The sequence below is a fragment of the Balaenoptera physalus genome (assembly GCF_965194825.1).
Source record: "Balaenoptera physalus genome assembly, chromosome: 16".
NCBI lineage: Eukaryota > Metazoa > Chordata > Mammalia > Artiodactyla > Balaenopteridae > Balaenoptera > Balaenoptera physalus.
Genome location: NC_138898.1, coordinates 4259430 through 4276461, shown reverse-complemented (window position 1 = coordinate 4276461; position 17032 = coordinate 4259430). Strand labels below are relative to the sequence as shown.

The 17032-nt window shown below is 50.8% G+C and overlaps 1 protein-coding gene across 3 annotated transcripts; it reads left to right on the top strand.

Annotated features, from left to right (window-relative positions):
• Positions 1 to 4678: 4678 nt before the first annotated feature.
• On the top strand, positions 4679 to 17031 carry NELFCD (negative elongation factor complex member C/D). 3 transcript variants are annotated; one of them, XM_082428317.1, is made up of 15 exons: positions 4679 to 4827; positions 9505 to 9620; positions 9863 to 9972; positions 10844 to 10953; positions 11582 to 11689; positions 12168 to 12320; positions 12568 to 12656; positions 13328 to 13493; positions 13786 to 13920; positions 14329 to 14468; positions 15181 to 15295; positions 15627 to 15722; positions 15800 to 15940; positions 16232 to 16361; positions 16459 to 17031. In XM_082428317.1, the coding sequence occupies exons 1-15, from the start codon at positions 4741 to 4743 to the stop codon at positions 16491 to 16493; spliced, it is 1731 nt and encodes a 576-aa protein (XP_082284443.1). In that variant the 5' UTR covers positions 4679 to 4740; the 3' UTR covers positions 16494 to 17031. The 3 variants fall into 3 exon arrangements, with proteins under 3 accessions (XP_082284443.1, XP_082284441.1, XP_082284442.1); XM_082428315.1 differs by having other exon boundaries at positions 12526 to 12656; XM_082428316.1 differs by having other exon boundaries at positions 4699 to 4827; positions 9508 to 9620; positions 12526 to 12656.
• Position 17032: the final 1 nt, after the last annotated feature.

Below are 17032 nucleotides of genomic sequence, written 5' to 3'. Positions count from 1 at the left end.
AGTTTGTTCATGGGATACTCTTGCTCAAAAACCATCATAGTTTTCCATTGCCTATACCCCACAGGAGGAAGGTTAAACTCTTCAGCACGTAACTCAAGGCATTCCACGATCTCACTCTATTTCCCATCCTTCTCTCCCACGGCCCTTTTCTCTTTCCTATGATCAACCAAACGGAGCCATTCCTTACTTCTCACACCTTCCCTCTTGGTCCTTCCCCTTCAAATGCCCTTCCCTCTAATCTCAACGTGCTCAAATTCTGCCTACCCCTTTAGTATCTGCTCAAAAGCATTTCTCCCAAGAAACAGCGCCTAACCATCTCAGTCAGAAATGAAATAAAATGGGCAGGAGGGAAAAAAAAAAGAAATAAAATAAAATGTCGTTATGATATCACTTATATGTAGAATCTAAAAAAATGATACAAATGAACTTATTCACAAAACAGAAACAGACTCACAGACACAGAAAACAACCTTGTGGTTACCAAGGGGGAAAGAGGGGAGGAGGGATAAATTAGGAGTTTGGGATTAACAGATACACACTACTATACATAAAACAGATAGTCAACAAGGACCTACTGTATAGCACAGGGAACCCTACTCAATATTCTGTAATAACCTATATGGGAAGAGAATCTGAAAAAGAATAGACGTATGTATATGTATAACTGAATCACTTTGCTGTACACCTGAAACTAACACAATATTGTAAATCAACTATACTCCAATATAAAATAAAATTTTTTTTAAATTAAAAAGTAAAAGAAATATGAACATAAAAAAAGAAATAAAATCTTCCTTTTCTGAATTTCAGGAAAACTTTGTCAGCACTTCTGTCACAGCAAATGTCATTTTCACCTTCATATTTAAATGATCTCTCTCCTTAGTGGATTTTCAGCTTCTTGATGGCATGGGTCACAGTCACCTTGGTCACCTTGCTCCCTCTGTGGTATGTAACCTTGCATCTAGAAGTTCAGTAAGTATTTGTTCATTTTACTTGCTTCATAAGGATACAAATTATAGCCAAAAAATAGGGGAGTTTTGCAATCTTTGGATTTTTTTCCTTTATGATAAAGTGATTCAGCAAAATTAAAAAAGAAAAAACTCTGTGGATGTTTGGAGAATAGACTGAGAAAGGCTCCTGCAGTGTCTAGGTGAGAGTTAGTGGAAACCTGGACCAAGACGGTGGCAGTGGAGATGGGGAGAAGTGGAGAGATGTGAGGTGTGTTTTTAAAGTGGGACTGATACAGGATTTGCCTTTGGACTGGATGGTGGAGGGGAAAGAAGTTAAGGATGACTTGCAGGTGTTTGGTATTGGTAACTGGAGCTGGTGGCCCCATTTCCTGAGAGGGGAAGAAGGCAGAAGCACCATGTTGGGTGCTAATGGAGATGTTGGGATGCCCATGGAGAAGCCTAATGGTGAGGTCAAGGGGCAGTTGGGTCGGTAGATACACGAGTCCAGAGATGAGAGCAGATACGAGGGATGCAGGTACAAATTTGAGTTCTCAGCATAGAGATGGCTTCAAAGATGGGGGTGAATGAGATCCCCTAGGGAGAGAGTGGGGAAGGGAAGAGTCCAGGCCTGAGTCCCGAGGCTCTGCAGTGTCTAGAGAACAAGTAGACGGACAAGAGGGGAAGAAGTCTGAGACAGAACAGCTGAGCAAGGAGGAGGAAAACCAGGAAAGCGTGGGGCTGCCGATGCCGAGGAAGGACAGTGTTTCAAGAAGGCCAGAGCTGCCTGTGCATTTACTCTCGACAGATCAAACAGACTGAAGACCCAGCGGTGTTCTTTAGGTACGAAAGAAAGGTTGACATTGGCAAGTGTAGTTCAGTGGCATGAAGGAGACGGAAGACAGAGAGGAGTGGGCTGAAGCAGGACTAGAAGATGAGGAATTTAAAGATTGGGGTGTTTATTATACACTCACCGGATAAGACCCTTCAGCCTCTATCTGTCCAGCCTCTCCCAAATGTACTCACTTCATCCCCACACCTGCCTCAATCTCAGTTACCATCAAGTCTCACCTGCATGTCTCATCCACAGCACCCTAACTGGTCTCCCAACCTCTACTTTGCACCCTTCAAACCCTTTCTCTATGGCGGCCAGAATGACCTTCCGAAGACCCTACATCTGACATGTCACTCTCGTGTTTAGAAGCTTTCAACGGCTACCCATTACCCCGGGGATAAAGCCCAAACCACTTGTAAGTTTCTAGGTCATATGGTTCCTGCTTGGATCTCTGTCTCTCTGTCTCTCTCTCCCCATTTCATCTTTGCTCTCCAGTCATTTTCTTTCACTGTCATCTTGGATTTTTTCTACTGTGCCCTCTTTGTATGGTCGTCGTCCTCCAGGTTCAAGTCTGAAGTCTCAGATTAAACATCATTTCCCTAGAAAGGCTTCCCTTGACCTCTCTCTTTGAGGTCAAGCCCTCTCCTCTCCGCACTTTCCCTATCATCAGAGACGACATTTCTTTTCTCTTTTCTGCCATTAGCACTAGATAAACAGCGTCTGTGGTTTACAGCCCATAACCCCGAGTAGACACCCCGTAAATATTTCTTGAATGGATTAAGTGAAACCAACTTCTCATTTCCAAGGAAATTCTCCACCAGAATTTTTCTGAAATAGGAAAATATCTTAAAAGACTTTAGAGTCCTTGTTTTCAGTAATGCAAGCTAATTTGGACATTTTAGATGAGGCTTTTCAAAAACAACAGGTCAACAATATCTCAGGAGGCAAGACCTATAGACTCAATTATTCTAAATCATTGCTACTTACAGACAGAATGTAATGCTTTCACTAGGGGTTGTTTGTTAATCCATTTAATAATAAGTAACTTTTTGGTTGAGAGAGAAGTGAGTTAAATAATCCCCAATTCCATAGAAGCAATTAGTTATACATACATTAATGTGCCTGCTTTCAATTCAGGTACTGTTAAAAAAAAATTCCAAGAGGAAAAGTAGTGGGAGTTTGACAGACATCCATTTTTGCAACATTTTCAGAAAGCAAATGAAAATGAACCCTGAAACAAGCCAACAGCAGGGACACTCATTAACTTAATACACTTTAATCTCGTGAATAGAAGCTGGAGCCGAGTCACTTAATCCAGAGCCGCGGACTCCCACCTCTGGACACCTGCAAGACATCCAGGCATGGGGGTTCCCACGGCACCTCCAATCAGCACGACCCAATCTGAACTCATTATTGAACTCATTAGGGTCCCGTGCAGAAACCAGCCCACCCCCTGGGCTCCCCGTCTCCGTGGTGCTCCACCCCTGGCACACAGGCTGCAAGTCTCAGGAACATCTTCCCGGGCCGTCTCCTTAACCATCCCCAAGTCTGCTGCATCCTCAGGACTTAACCTCAATCTCGCAGCAGCAGCCCCGGCCCCTTCTTAGCCCCCGTTTACTCTCCCTGAGGCCTCTTAATTTGCATTCCCAACTCCAAGTTCCCTCATCCTCATCATAATGACTAATACTTACTGAGCACCTACTGTGTGCAAGCTCCACGCTTGGTGCTCTACATACGTTAATGCATTACATCTTTCCAAAGAGTCCTCAGTGAAAAACCCAACTCCCCACCACCATCTCCCCGAGCCTACCTCTCCCACTTCATCCAGGCTTCTCGCTGGCCTGCCAGGTGCCAGTCTCAGCGGCCTTTGGGTTCCAAGGACACACGACCAGCCTCTGTCCGGCAGCTCTGCTCTCCTAGTGTTCTCTCCTTGGTCCAGCTTGCTTCGATTCTTTTGCCATATGACTCTCAGCTCAAATATAAGTTTCTTAGAGATTGCCAAAGTTGGGCTCTCCTATTATCCCAGAATACCAACCAGCACTTGTCACGCTCTGTTATTGTCTCATTTGTTTGTTCCCTCAGGTGAATACAGGCTCCCCCAGGGCGAGGGTGATGTCCGATTTGTTCACCAATGAGCTCCAGGAGTAGCATAGTGCCAGGCACTTAGGGACACGCAATAAGCAGTAGTCAGATGAGGAAAGAAGGGATGCATGAAAGCACAGTGCTGATGAGCCCTCTGTAAGTGGTGGCTGTGATCTATATATCTATACCTGTACATACATATATATTCTTTTTCAGATCCAGAATATATATATACTTTTTCAGATTCTTTTCCATTATAGGTTATTACAAGTATTGAATATAGTTCCCTGTGCTGTACAGTAGGTCCTTGTTGATTATCTATTTTATATACAGTGGTGTGTATCTGTTAATCCCAACTCCTAATTTATTCCTCCCCCTTCCCTTTTGGTAACCATAAGTTTGTTTTCCATGTCTGTGAGTCTATTTTTTTTTTTTGTAAGTAAGTTCATTTGTATCATTATTTTAGATTCCACATATAAGTGATATCATAAACCCCGTGCCCAATAAGTTGGCCCTGCCCTTGTGCCCAGGTGTCAGATGAGGAAACTGATGCTCAGAGGACCAAAATTCCCAGTGAAAAAGACCCGGAGCTGGGACCGGAAGCCAGGACACGTTCCAAACTTCTACCCCGATCCAATATCCCTGGGGCCCAAACAGGTTGCGCTCCTGGATCAGTACGGGTGGTTCCCTCTGCCGCGTGTAGGCTGCCCTCTGCGCCCCACCCCTCCGCGCCGGCCCCGCCCCTCCGCCCCGGCCCTGCGCTTCCCGCCTGGGATGAGGCGCGCGACCGTAGGGGGCGGGGCCGCGGAGCCGCGCGTGCGCTCACCGGTCCGCCATGCGCATGCGCCGTGCTCGTGCGCGCGCTCGCGCGAGAGGATGGCGGGGGCCGTGCCGGGCGCCATCATGGACGAGGACTACTTCGGGAGCGCGGCCGAGTGGGGCGACGAGGCGGACGGCGGCCAGGTGAGGGGGGTACCGGGCGCCCCCGACGAGGACTGTTGGTCTCCGTCGCCGGCGGGCCGGCCCCGCCCCCGCCGCGTGGTCCAAGCACAGCCCGCCCCGCCCCCTCCCGCTGCGCGACCACCCCCCGGGCGCGCGGCCTCTCGGGGGGCACGGGACGGGGATGCGGGGCGAGGACCCGGTCCCCCCCAGTGACGGGCTCCGGCCGCAGGGACACCGCCCCCCACTCGTGACCCGAGCTGACCTTCCGACCACCCTGGGGCGGCCTCGGGGCCGGGTCCTGGGACTTCCTCGCCCCCCCGGGAGGGTCAGACACCACCTCGAAGGTGGAGGATTGGGCATTTCACACACAGTGTGAAAAGTCGTCATAATCTTTAAAACAATCCAACTCAGCATCATGAGGGGGAAGAGTGGAACTTTGGACTTTCCCACATGTGCTTTACTGTTTGTAAACCATACTCCTGGGCGCTCTGACTGATGTAATCAGTCCTCGGCCTGAGTGAGGAGGAAAGGATCGTCCATCCTTGACCTTCAGGGGTTTTGCTGTGGAAGCTGAGGGAGGCTCAGAACCTTCTCCCCTGAAGCCAGGGGTTGCACAGTCGGAACGGGGCGCTCTCGCTCGGCCAGGGGACCCCAACCTGATTCTCATCCGGAGACCCACCCGAAGTGATGGGTGAAACCCAGCTTCCCAGGCCCCTGCCCTGGGAGGAGTTGGTCTGGAGGGGAGCCTAGGAACCTGCCTTTTAACAAGAGTCAAGGCTAGGTGTTTGGGGGACATACTGAAGTGGTATTTTGAAGGAAGAAAGCCTGGAGCGGGGCGTGCCCCGTTGAGAGGGGCTGGCGGGGCACTGAGGGCATTGAAGCCGGGGTACAGGGATGCAAAGGTGGGCGCTGTGTTCCAGGAGCTGAAAGGAGGCCTGTGTGGTTAGTTGCCTGGTGGAAGCAGTGGGTTCTGAAGGGCCTTTGAGAGCTGCTGAAAAGCATGACTTGTTCAAGAGTTGGGGGCAGGGAGTGACACTCTTAAGCTTCACGTGTTGGATCATTCCAGGGTGTTGGAGGCTTAGAGTGGAGAGATAGAGTCAGATTTAGCTAATTGAAAATCTGTGCTGGCTAGGTGCTTTCATGCATTACCTCATTCCACGCTCAAGATACTGAGTTGGGTGTTAAGCTCTGCTCATTTTGTAAATGAAGAAAGTGAGACGGGAGGACCTAGTGACCTGCCCAAGGTCATGAAACTCATACAGGAAGGAATGGGGATCCCACTTAGGTCCTTTGTCTCCATCTCCACTCCAGCAAACCGCCGGGCCACCAAAGCCTTCCGGTCGCAGTGCGTTACAACTAGGGCATATCTAAGGGCCGTCTACTCCAGTGCCTTCATTTTATAAACTGAGCACGCCAGTTGTTCGCTTTTGCTTAAGCAGTTAGGGATGGCAGAGCCAGGCCTAGACGCCCACAGACAGGAGGCTGGGGAGTCTCACGTTTGGGGAACTTTAAGCATGATCCGGATTTGGCCCACTGACCCTGATAGGCTCTCACTGATGAGAGGGGTGGGCTAGATGTTCATTTCATGTTCATTCTAACTCTGACCTCATGGAGGACAGAGAGAAAGTCAAGAAAGGTGACAGGAAGGGTGGCACGAGCTGGATTTTGAGACAGTGGAAGATCAATTTATGTGATCCAAATTCTGTTCACTTAACCCCATGGTGGGTGGATTTGGGGGAGGCAGGAAGATGTGTAAGGAGGCTGCTGTGACATTCAGGCCAGACGACAGAAGCTAAGGGGTACTGAAACGCAGATAGCTTAGTCCGGCTGCGGCTTGCCAGTGGGGAGTGCCGAGGGATGACACTGGGCAGGCAAGCGAGTGGAAGGTTGAAGTCCTGCTGGAGCCTGGATGTCTTTTCTGAGGGAGATAGGAAACTTTAAGCAAGAAAGAGACATCAGATTTGTGGCTTATTAAGGTCATGGTGGCATCAGTGTGAAAGATGACTGAAAGGAAGGAATGAGACCACGCCACTGGGGGACCATTGCTACTGCGAGCGTGCCCAAAATAAGGAAGGGCGGAGGGAGAGAGGGAAGGAAGGGCCAAGTTGGTTAGACATGTGGGAGAGAGAATTGATGGGTCTTTGGACGGGATGTGGGAGCAGAAATTGAGGACCTCTTCTAGGTTTGTGAGTTTAAGGTAACAGGTGAAGATGATGGAGTCCTTTATGAAAACATGGGTTGTAGGAAGCAGATCTGCTTAGAGGGAAAAGAGGAGGTCAGTTTGGAATCTAATGAGTTTGCTGTACTAGTGGGACATGCGAATGGAAGTGAGAATAGACAGTTGAATACTTGAGTCTAGAGCTTGAGAGAGAGAGAGAGATCTAGGCTAAATTCTGGATTTGTGAGCAGGGAAGTGGCATGACCCAGGAGAAGATGTAGTGGAAAAGATGAGTGCCCAGGGTAGAAGCCCGAGAATCCAGACACCCAAGGATGCCTCTTGGGGCAAAGGCCGGCCTTCCTTCACCAGTCTCGCTCGAGGCTCCCACTCAGATAAGGTCTGAGAGGAGACTCCCCGGTCCCCCTAGTGCAGGAGTCAGGTTCCTTCTGCCCCCAGAGCACCGCTGTCAGGGTGTGAGTCTGCGTCAGGGGTGGGCACGCTTTTCTGCAAAGGGCCAGATAGTAAATACTGTTGGCTCTGCAGGTCTCTGTCACAGCTCCACTCTGCCCATTTTATAGGGGGGAAGCAGGCACAGACAATATGTTTTTAAAAAGGGGGCTGTGTGGCTGTGTTCCAATAAAGCTTTATTTACAAAGACAAAAGGAGGATGGATTTGGCCCTGGGCCATAGTTTGCTGATCTCTGGCCTAGCTCTTACCCCATCATGTTAGGGGCAGTTACTAGTTTGTAAACTCCTTCAGCAGAAAAAGCCACCTCTTGTCTTACAGTTTCTTAGGTTTCCTGGTGGGAAGTATAGCACCCAGTATAGTGTGAGTGTTCAAAAGCATCTGCTTGTTGGTAACAGCGTTAAAGCTGGACAGGCCTTGGGGTCATTCAGTCCATTGTCATCACATCATCATCCTGTTCTGCCCTTAGATTCAGCGACTTGCCTAAGGTCGCTGCCATGTAGAACAGGGACTGGTATCCAGGCAGGCCTGCTGACTTGAGGCAAGCCAGTGAGCTTCACTTTCTGACAGCAGATGGATGGCTTGTGCCTTCAAGAATAGCTGCTTCAGTCTTTGTTGGAAAGCCTTCCATGCATGGCACATATGAAATAGTAATAGTGAAGACAGTAATAGTAGCTAACATCTACTGAACTCATACTGAGTGTCAGGTGCTGTGCTTGGCTCTTCCAAAAATTAGCTCCTGGAATCCTCACAGCAGCCAAATGGGAGTAGGTCCTATTGTTGTCTTTGTTCAGTGGAAGAGAAAAGGATGCCCAGGCGAGGTGCCTTGCATGAGACGCGGTAACCTGTATGACCGCGTACACAAGTTCGCCAGCATGGAGTCGCGACACAGTCTCACTTGGTATGATTCTGGATTCCGTTTTCTTAGCCACTCGTTACTTGTCCAGCGTACTTCATGAGATTGTCGTGAAAGTCAAATGAAATGACATACGTTGAACTTTTTTTTTTAATTAATTAATTTTTGGCTGCATTGGGTCTTTGTTGCTGTGCGTGGGCTTTCTCTAGTTGCGGCAAGTGGGGGGCTACTCTTCATTGCGGTGCGTGGGTTTCTCATTGCGGTGGCTTCTCTTATTGTGGAGCATGGGCTTCAGTAGTTGTGGCACAGGGGGCTCAGTAGTTGTGGCTCGCGGGCTCTAGAGCGCAGGCTCAGTAGTTTTGGCACACGGGCTTAGTTGCTCCGCGGCAGGTGGAATCTTCCCGGACCAGGGCTCGAACCCGTGTCCCCTGCATTGGCAGGCGGATTCTTAACCACTGCACCACCAGGGAAGTCCGTGGAACTTTTTTTTTTTTAAGAATGAGATTAACCACCAGACTCTTTTTTTTATTATTATTATTTTTAAATTTTTATTTATTTATGGCTGTGTTGGGTCTTCATTTCTGTGCTAGGGCTTTCTCTAGTTGTGGCAAGCGGGGGCCACTTTTTTTTTTAAATGAGAGATTTTTTTTTTTTTTTTTTTTTTTAACTTAATTTATTTTTGTCTGTGTTGGGTCTTAGTTTCTGTGCAAGGGCTTTCTCCAGTTGCGGTGAGTGGGGGCCACTCTTCATCGCGGCGAGTGGGCCTCTCCTGTTGCGGAGCACAGGCTCCAGACGTGCAGGCTCAGTAGTTGTGGCTCATGGGCCTAGCCGCTCTGCGGCATGTGGGATCTTCCTGGACCGGGGCACGAACCCGTGTCCCCTGCATTGGCAGCCGGATTCCCAACCACTGCGCCACCAGGGAAGCCCGGGGGGGGCCACTCTTCATCGCGGTGCATGGGCCTCTCACTATCGCGGCCTCTCTTGTTGCGGAGCACAGGCTCCAGATGTGCAGGCTCAGTAATTGTGGCACATGGGCCCAGTTGCTCCGCGGCATGTGGGATCTTCCCAGACCAGGGCTCAAACCCGTGTCCCCTGCATTGGCAGGCAGATTCTCAACCAGGTGGAACACTTTTGACATGGACAGCGTTATACGGGTTTAAGGTGAGATTGCAGGATATTTGTAGTAATGAAGAATAGCCTGGCTCTTTTTGCCAACAGCAGGAGGATGATTATGGAGAGGGAGAAGATGATGCCGAGGTCCAGCAAGAATGCCTACATAAATTTTCTACCCGGGATTATATAATGGAACCCTCCATCTTTAACACTCTAAAGAGGTATGTGAGAAAGGTTGTTTGCACTGGGAGGAGAACGTTGTGTAATAGACCCAAAAGATGATATGTGAAATTTTATACATGAAATTCAGAAGAATGTGGTACGGGAATGGAAGGCCTCTAGGGGTCCCCGCACTTTAAAAGCCTGAATAACCTGTCTTCCTCCTCACCCTGCCGTGGCTGTCCATCCCCATGCCCATCTACGTCCATTTGAGTGTCACAGCTTGTTTGTTACTCTTTTCTAGGTATTTTCAGGCGGGAGGGTCTCCAGAGAACGTTATCCAGCTCTTGTCAGAGAACTACACTGCTGTGGCCCAGACTGTCAACCTGCTGGCCGAGTGGCTCATTCAGACAGGTGCTCTGGGGGGGGCTGGGTCCTGGCTCTCCCCCAGCCCGACCTTTACAGTAGACCGCTGGGGCGTTATCATGCTGATAAATTGGAAAGGCCTTCTTTGTTTTCCTGGTTCTTTTTGTTTGTTTGTTTGTTTTCCTGGTTTTTAAGACCTCTGTCCGTAAAAACTGAACTTCTTACCCATTTTCATTGGCTTGATTTTTATCTTTGATTCAATAATTGAGGTTTACAGATAACCTGCAAATGTGATTCTCATTGAGCTGTTTTCCCCACCATGTTGTCGAAGTAGAGGATTATACAGTGTATGTTCAGTGTGTCATTTTTAAGAGGTCTATTATAGCAAGCAGGAACGATGGATAATTTAGGACTGGGCATGATTATGGCTTTCAGCTAATACGATCCAAGTGGAGCCTTACTGTAAATCCTCTGTGCTGAGTACAGATGACATCGTGGAGTAGGTGCTGCCCGGAAGCGAGCTGACTCCCTGCTGTCACGTGGTCACACATGAGTGTGCCCCTTGGCTGGCATCTGCTTTGTTCTTCCATGGGGGAGGGGGGGATGTTTTTCCATTTTGGCAATTTGTCCTTGTTCCTAGCGAGGCTTCGAAGATGTCCTAGCGAGGCTTCGAAGATGTCACTGTCCTTTCCACGTAAACAAGCATCCTTGTGTGTTTTGCCCTGGACTCCTTTTTGGGTCTTACCATCGAATATGAGTAATATTAATTTTTATAAGAGGCCCCAGATCCTAAGTGGTCAGAAGCAGTTCTGTGATATTTGATTTGCATGGAAACTTTTGATCTGTCTACTTTTTCTAAAATAACACAGTGAATTGAGAGATTGCCATTTTCCATCTCGTGGCTTTCATTTTCTTTCAGGTGTTGAACCCGTGCAGGTTCAGGAAACTGTGGAAAATCATCTAAAGAGTTTATTGATCAAACATTTCGACCCCCGCAAAGCAGATTCTATCTTTACTGAAGAAGGAGAGGTGAGGAACCTTTTTCCCTTTTTTAATTCCAGCTCCTGGAGTCTTTTGCTGATTCCCCCTGCACGGTGGAGTGTGGTGCGTTGTGTCAGTCATGTAGGAGTCGGGGGCTGAAATCAGGGTGAGACCGAACTTGCATAGAGTCCGAATGTCCTGTTAAATGCTCTACTCGGGGCAGGGAGATGTTGTGCGCTCAGAGCGCCGGGCGCTGGGTGTGAGGTGGACTCGGGGCCGCCCCGGGTCCGTCAATCGCACAACCAGAGAGCAGGGGACACATTTTTGTGGCCGCTGCATGTGGTGACGGACGAGACCGCCTGCCTCTCTGCTGAGGGCATGCAGCCCACTCACCATGAGTCGGTGCATGGCCCCTAGCCTCAGACGCCCCAGGAAGCGCCTTTCAGCGCCCTCTCGTGAGGGGCTGGAGCTTCCACACGTGCGGGGGAGTTCGGGGCTCTGGCTCGGCCGCCCGGCCACCAAATGGTCTCAGCAGCCCGGGGCCTGCTTCGTCCTGTAGGGGACCGCGGCCAAAGCTAGGAGCCCAGGGGCTCTTCCTGTGCCTGCTGACATGACGTACTCTTCACTTAGGCTCAAGCCAGGCCTCTTACCTCGCTGTTTGTTTGTTTGTTGTCAGACCCCCGCTTGGCTTGAACAAATGATTGCACATACCACGTGGAGAGACCTTTTCTACAAACTGGCTGAAGCCCACCCAGACTGTTTGATGCTGAACTTCACTGTTAAGGTAGGAAGAGTCCTAGAGTCCGAGAAAAGATGAAAGTATTTATGAATGAGGGTGATTTTGACTTGGTTGTTGGTCTGTGTCCTTTGAAAAGATCCTACGTGCTTTTTTTGTGAAGGTTTTCGTCGTTTCACTTTAGTAAGTCATAAACATTGAGAAAGAGAAGCGTAGACTCTGTGTTTGGGGATCGACGTGGACTGGGCTGTAGGGTGTGGCGGGAACGTGGCACAGCCTTGTGTCCGGAGGGGGGCCTCCAAGAGCGCCTGGGCCGTCTCCTCCGTCTCACACACGAAGAACCAGGGGTGGGGGCTTTGACTGGGACCACCAGCCTAGTTAGTGGTGAAGCGGGGATCCGAGCAGAAGTTTGAGACCCGCGACTGGTGCCAGCCCCTCCTCACCCCCGCTCGGCCAGCGGCTACCTTCCTGTGGGCGCGGGGCCACGGCTCGTCAGCGCTGGGTTTGGCTGACATCCGTGTCGCAGCTTATTTCCGATGCAGGATACCAGGGGGAGATCACCAGCGTGTCCACGGCCTGCCAGCAGCTGGAGGTGTTTTCTAGAGTGCTTCGTACCTCTCTAGCTACGATTTTGGACGGAGGGGAAGAAAACCTCGAAAAGAATCTCCCTGAGTTTGCTGTAAGCGCTTCCCTCGATGTGGCTCCGCTTAGGAGGAGGCCGTTTGCCTGGGGTCGTGCTCTTTACTGGGGAGAATGTCTGGGTCCCAGGGCGCCCTCCCAGCTGGGGACCTCCGTGCACAGCTGTCGGAGTCGGACTCTTCTGTCTGCCTCTGTCGTCGCTGTGGTCCTGAAACCCCACACTCTCTCTCCCTGCCGTCTTCCAGAAGATGGTGTGCCACGGGGAGCACACGTATCTGTTCGCGCAGGCCCTGATGTCCGTGCTGGCCCAGGAGGAGCAGGGGGGCTCGGCCGTGCGCCGGATCGCACAGGAGGTCCAGCGCTTCGCCCAGGAGAGGTGGGAGGCTGGCTCTCCGCTCACTCTCGCCCCTACCGCATTGCCCCGTGTCCACAACCGAAGACTCTGGGTCCTCCTGTTTTTGACAGATAGGAAACTTGCTCCAGTTTTCAGCTCCAGTAGAGCTGAAAAAGTCGGGCTGATTTTAAATACGTGAAGAGAGCTTGGTTTGTAAAGTTTTGCTTCCATGAATATTTGGTAAACGATTTGCTCATCGTTTAATTCACTGTATTTATGAACCTAACTGTATTTATGAACCTAAATTCCCAATATATTGGGATTCATCCATGGCGCATGGCAGCAGTCCTGAAATAGTTCTTTACCAGTCTGATTGTTAGATCGTGGTCCATATTTTACAGAACAAAACTAGCTCTAATTAGCTTCATTTTCTACTAATGGAGTCTAAGATACTGAAAAAGTGCGTGGTTCCTTTTAGGAAGCCTGCAAGCTGTACTGAACCATTCTTTCCCAGTTAGCTCTAAATGTTGTTTTCATGGGTCAGTTAGTAAACGTACCAGTGGATGAGAGAAATATGAAAAAACAAAGGGACCGCAACAGTTCAAAGCATAAATCTGAAGGAAGGAAGGAAGGAAAAGGAGAGAGAAGGAAGGAGAGGGCGGGACAGGGAGCCACCTTGTCAATGATGGGATATACGATTTTTTTTCATCAAGAGGCCATGACGCCAGTCAGATCACGCTCGCTCTGGGCACAGCTGCCTCCTACCCCCGGGCGTGTCAGGCCCTTGGGGCGATGTTGTCCAAGGGAGCCCTGAATCCGGCCGACATCACAGTCCTGTTCAAGATGTTTACAAGCATGGACCCGCCTCCTGTTGAACTCGTGAGTTGCTTTTCATTTTAACCTAAGATGGGACACCCTCAGTGCCGATCGGAAGTATATGCTTTTGGAAAGGTGGTGTTCCTTTTAATTCTCTGAAGTCAGCGAGTGCACATTCCTCTTGAAGTGTTTCTGTCCTCCCCCGGTCCTTCCTCATCACATCCTCGGCCCTCACAAGCCCTGAGGCACGTGCAGCGGTGGACGTGAGCGGGCCCTCCTGCCACGGGTGCGTGTGGACTCAGCTGCCGTCTCACTCCTGTGTTCCTTCTCAGCGTGTGTGTGTGTTTCTCTTCAGATCCGGGTGCCGGCCTTCCTGGACCTGTTCATGCAGTCCCTCTTCAAGCCAGGGGCCAGGATCAACCAGGACCACAAGCACAAGTACATCCACATCTTGGCGTATGCGGCGAGCGTGGTGGAGACCTGGAAGAAGGTGCTGTCGGCTCGGAGAGCTCGCGGACGTTTTCAGGGAGCTGGCAACCTCCTCTCCTTGGGGTTATTTGGGAATTTTGGCTGCAGGGAATCACGGGCCCAACTAGTCTCAGAAATGTCTTTTCTAATGTTTCTGCATAAAATAAGTCAAAGTGCTAAATGTCTCAAGGAAAGGCACACAGCATCTATGATACTAATCTAAACTGTAATTTGAAGTGTGACTAAAGAAACGAAACCGATTCCCTAAGCCACCGACAGACGCCGGTCTCCCTGGCGGACGGTCTCGCTGTGTGACGGGGACGCTTCAGAGACGGGGACGGGGGTTTGCAGAGAGAAGGGCCGAGGCCAGGTTACCCCAACTGCAAGGACGCGGGCACCGTCGGGATTCACCGACTTCGTGTGTTTCCAGAACAAGCGAGTCAGCATCAATAAAGACGAGCTGAAGTCGACATCGAAAGCTGTTGAGACTGTTCACAACTTGTGTTGCAATGAGAACAAAGGGGCGTCTGAGCTTGTGGCCGAGCTGAGCGCCCTGTACCAGTGTATCCGGTGAGCGCGTGGGGTTCTAAGCCTGATCCTCGGGGGCGGGGCTTTGAGCTTCGTATTAAAAGCTCAAAACATATAACAGGTTCAGAGATACTTATTCATCGCATTTATTTTCTCTTTTGTAAATACAGAGAGAGCACATTAAACTGTTCTAGCAGCATGAGTAATTTTCAGGTATTTACTTGCCGGAAGTCCGTTTGCAAATTAGACTAAGAAAAAGGAAGACCAACCAGAATTACCAAAATTGATTTGAAGAAGAGGCTCTATTTACAGTAAAAGTTAGACCAACGAAGTATCGCCTAGATAGAAATGGTGTGCGTCATGCCAATTATATAAATAAGCATTCACTAGAAAAGCTTACACACAGGGTGTCCTCTTAGGCATTTGAATATTCCTCTGTTAATTTGTACTAGTGACAAAGAAGGGTTTGCTAAGTAAAAGTAAGCTTCAGCCCAGCCCCCCAAGCTCATGGAGTGCTGCATGAATGGTCTTTTCCTTTCAAACCAGCACGGTTGGTCCACAGTCAGCTGAGCGTGGGATTCGGGTTCTCGAGCAGCGCGTCTGAGAGGATGCTGGTCCCGTCAGCCTGTTCTCACTCGTCGCGTCTCCCTGGCAGACGCGCTGAAGAGTGACTTGATGCGCTGGGTAGAGTTGGTGGTGTTTACCCTGTAGAAAACTTTGGTTAAAGGAAGCGCTCTGCCTCGTCTACCTGCAGGTTTCCGGTGGTGGCCATGGGTGTGCTGAAGTGGGTGGACTGGACTGTGTCCGAGCCGAGGTACTTCCAGCTGCAGACGGACCACACCCCGGTGCACCTGGCGCTGCTGGACGAGGTAGGGGCTGGGGGCCCCCAGCGCCGGGCCCAAGGCTCCCGCCCGTCCGCTCCATGCCTTCAGGAGACAGTCTTTCCGGAGCTGGTTATTTCTGTTCCAAATGAGGAGTTTCCTTTTAAGGAGCTAGTTTCGTTGACTCCACAGATCTCTCAGTTTTTATCAAGCGTCCCTGAAAGGATGAGGAATGGGACAGAGGCTGACCGGCCCCCGGCCGAGCGCTGGGGACCGCTGTCAGCCGCGAGCTGTCTTTGGTGGCGGTTCTCGGGGGCTGACGGGGAGCCCGGAGACCCAGCCGTGGCGCTCAGGGCGGCTCCCTTTGGCCTCTTTGTAGATCAGCACCTGCCACCAGCTCCTCCACCCCCAGGTCCTGCAGCTGCTGGTGAAGCTCTTCGAGACGGAGCACTCCCAGCTGGACGTGATGGAGCAGGTGAGCGGGCGGCCCTCGGGCTGGGCGGCCCCGCGGGGAGGCGGCCCCGTCTCAGCCTCGTCGCCCCGCCCGCGCAGCTCGAGCTGAAGAAGACCCTCCTGGACAGGACAGTGCACTTGCTGAGCCGGGGCTGCGTGCTCCCCGTGGTCACTTACATCCGCACGCGTCTGGAGAAGCTGGACACCGACATCTCCCTCATTCGCCACTTTGTGACTGAGGTCAGCGCGCGCCGGCTCCCGCGTCCCCTGGCAGCGCCCTTCTGGGCTCGGTGTCATCCTGCACCGAACTCTGGGAGCCGTGCCTTCGGAGAGTCACGGTGATGACAGTGGCACGGATACCCGTCTGCCAGGCACTTCCTACCTGCAGGAACAGCGCTTCACCTGCCTGAGCCCCGGGCGTCTTAGTGTGGGAGATGGTGGGCAGGAAGCAGGGTGGCGGGGCGTGGGGGAGGGTCTCGCGCACAGCTGCTGTCTGACTCGTCGGAGCCGCTCACGGCTGTGCTGCCCTAGGTGCTTGACGTCGTCGCGCCCCCCTACACCTCTGACTTCGTGCAGCTTTTCCTTCCTATCCTGGAGAACGACAGCATCGCCGGCACCATTAAAACGGAAGGTGAACACGACCCCGTGACAGAGTTCATAGGTAGGGTTGGCCTGAGCGTCTCTTGGCTTCGGTTTTCAATGTCATTGTTTCCCTCCCATTTCTAACCCAGTGCCTGTTTTCCTTCTGCTTGTTAAAGCTCACTGCAAGTCTAACTTCATCTTGGTGAACTGATTCAGCGCACCCTCCAGAGTCGGAGCAGAACATTCCAGGAGACCCGCTGTGGAAGAACCCTTTCCAGAAGCTGTTGTTGAAGAGGCCCCATCAGCATCTTGGAAATGGGCTCTGGTGGGAGGAGGCGGATAACTTTGTTAAGAAGGAAGATGTTAGCAGTGTAACGGCCGTCAGGAACAGTCCCCGCTCATGAGTCCAGGGCCGCCCCCGAGTCCTGTTTACAGTATTCGTTTCCCCCAGTAGCGGAACTAGGTTCCCATTCCCTCTTGGGATGTAGCCAACTGTCAGCCCCAGGGGTGGTGGAAATTCAGAAACTGAGACTCTTAGGTGAACTATTTTCAATGGCAATTCAGAAACTGAGACTCTTTGATGAACTATTTTCAAAGTTGATTTAAGTTTTCTCACAAGGCTCCACTGATTAGTTCATATTGCAATTGCTTTCATTTTCCGAGAACAAATAAAAAGCCCTTCTGCGGTTGGAAGGTGTAGGTCCCGGTGTTAATGTTGTTTTCGTGTGTAAATAAAGCACTCAGATTCAG

Excerpts from the sequence above, each read along its gene's own strand:
- NELFCD (XM_082428315.1), top strand. The coding sequence starts at position 4,741 with ATGGCGGGGGCCGTGCCGGGCGCCATCATGGACGAGGACTACTTCGGG. Across the intron at positions 11,690-12,167 it reads TGCTGAACTTCACTGTTAAG|CTTATTTCCGATGCAGGATA; the intron begins GTAGGAAGAGTC and ends TCCGTGTCGCAG. Across the intron at positions 16,362-16,458 it reads CCCCGTGACAGAGTTCATAG|CTCACTGCAAGTCTAACTTC; the intron begins GTAGGGTTGGCC and ends TGCTTGTTAAAG.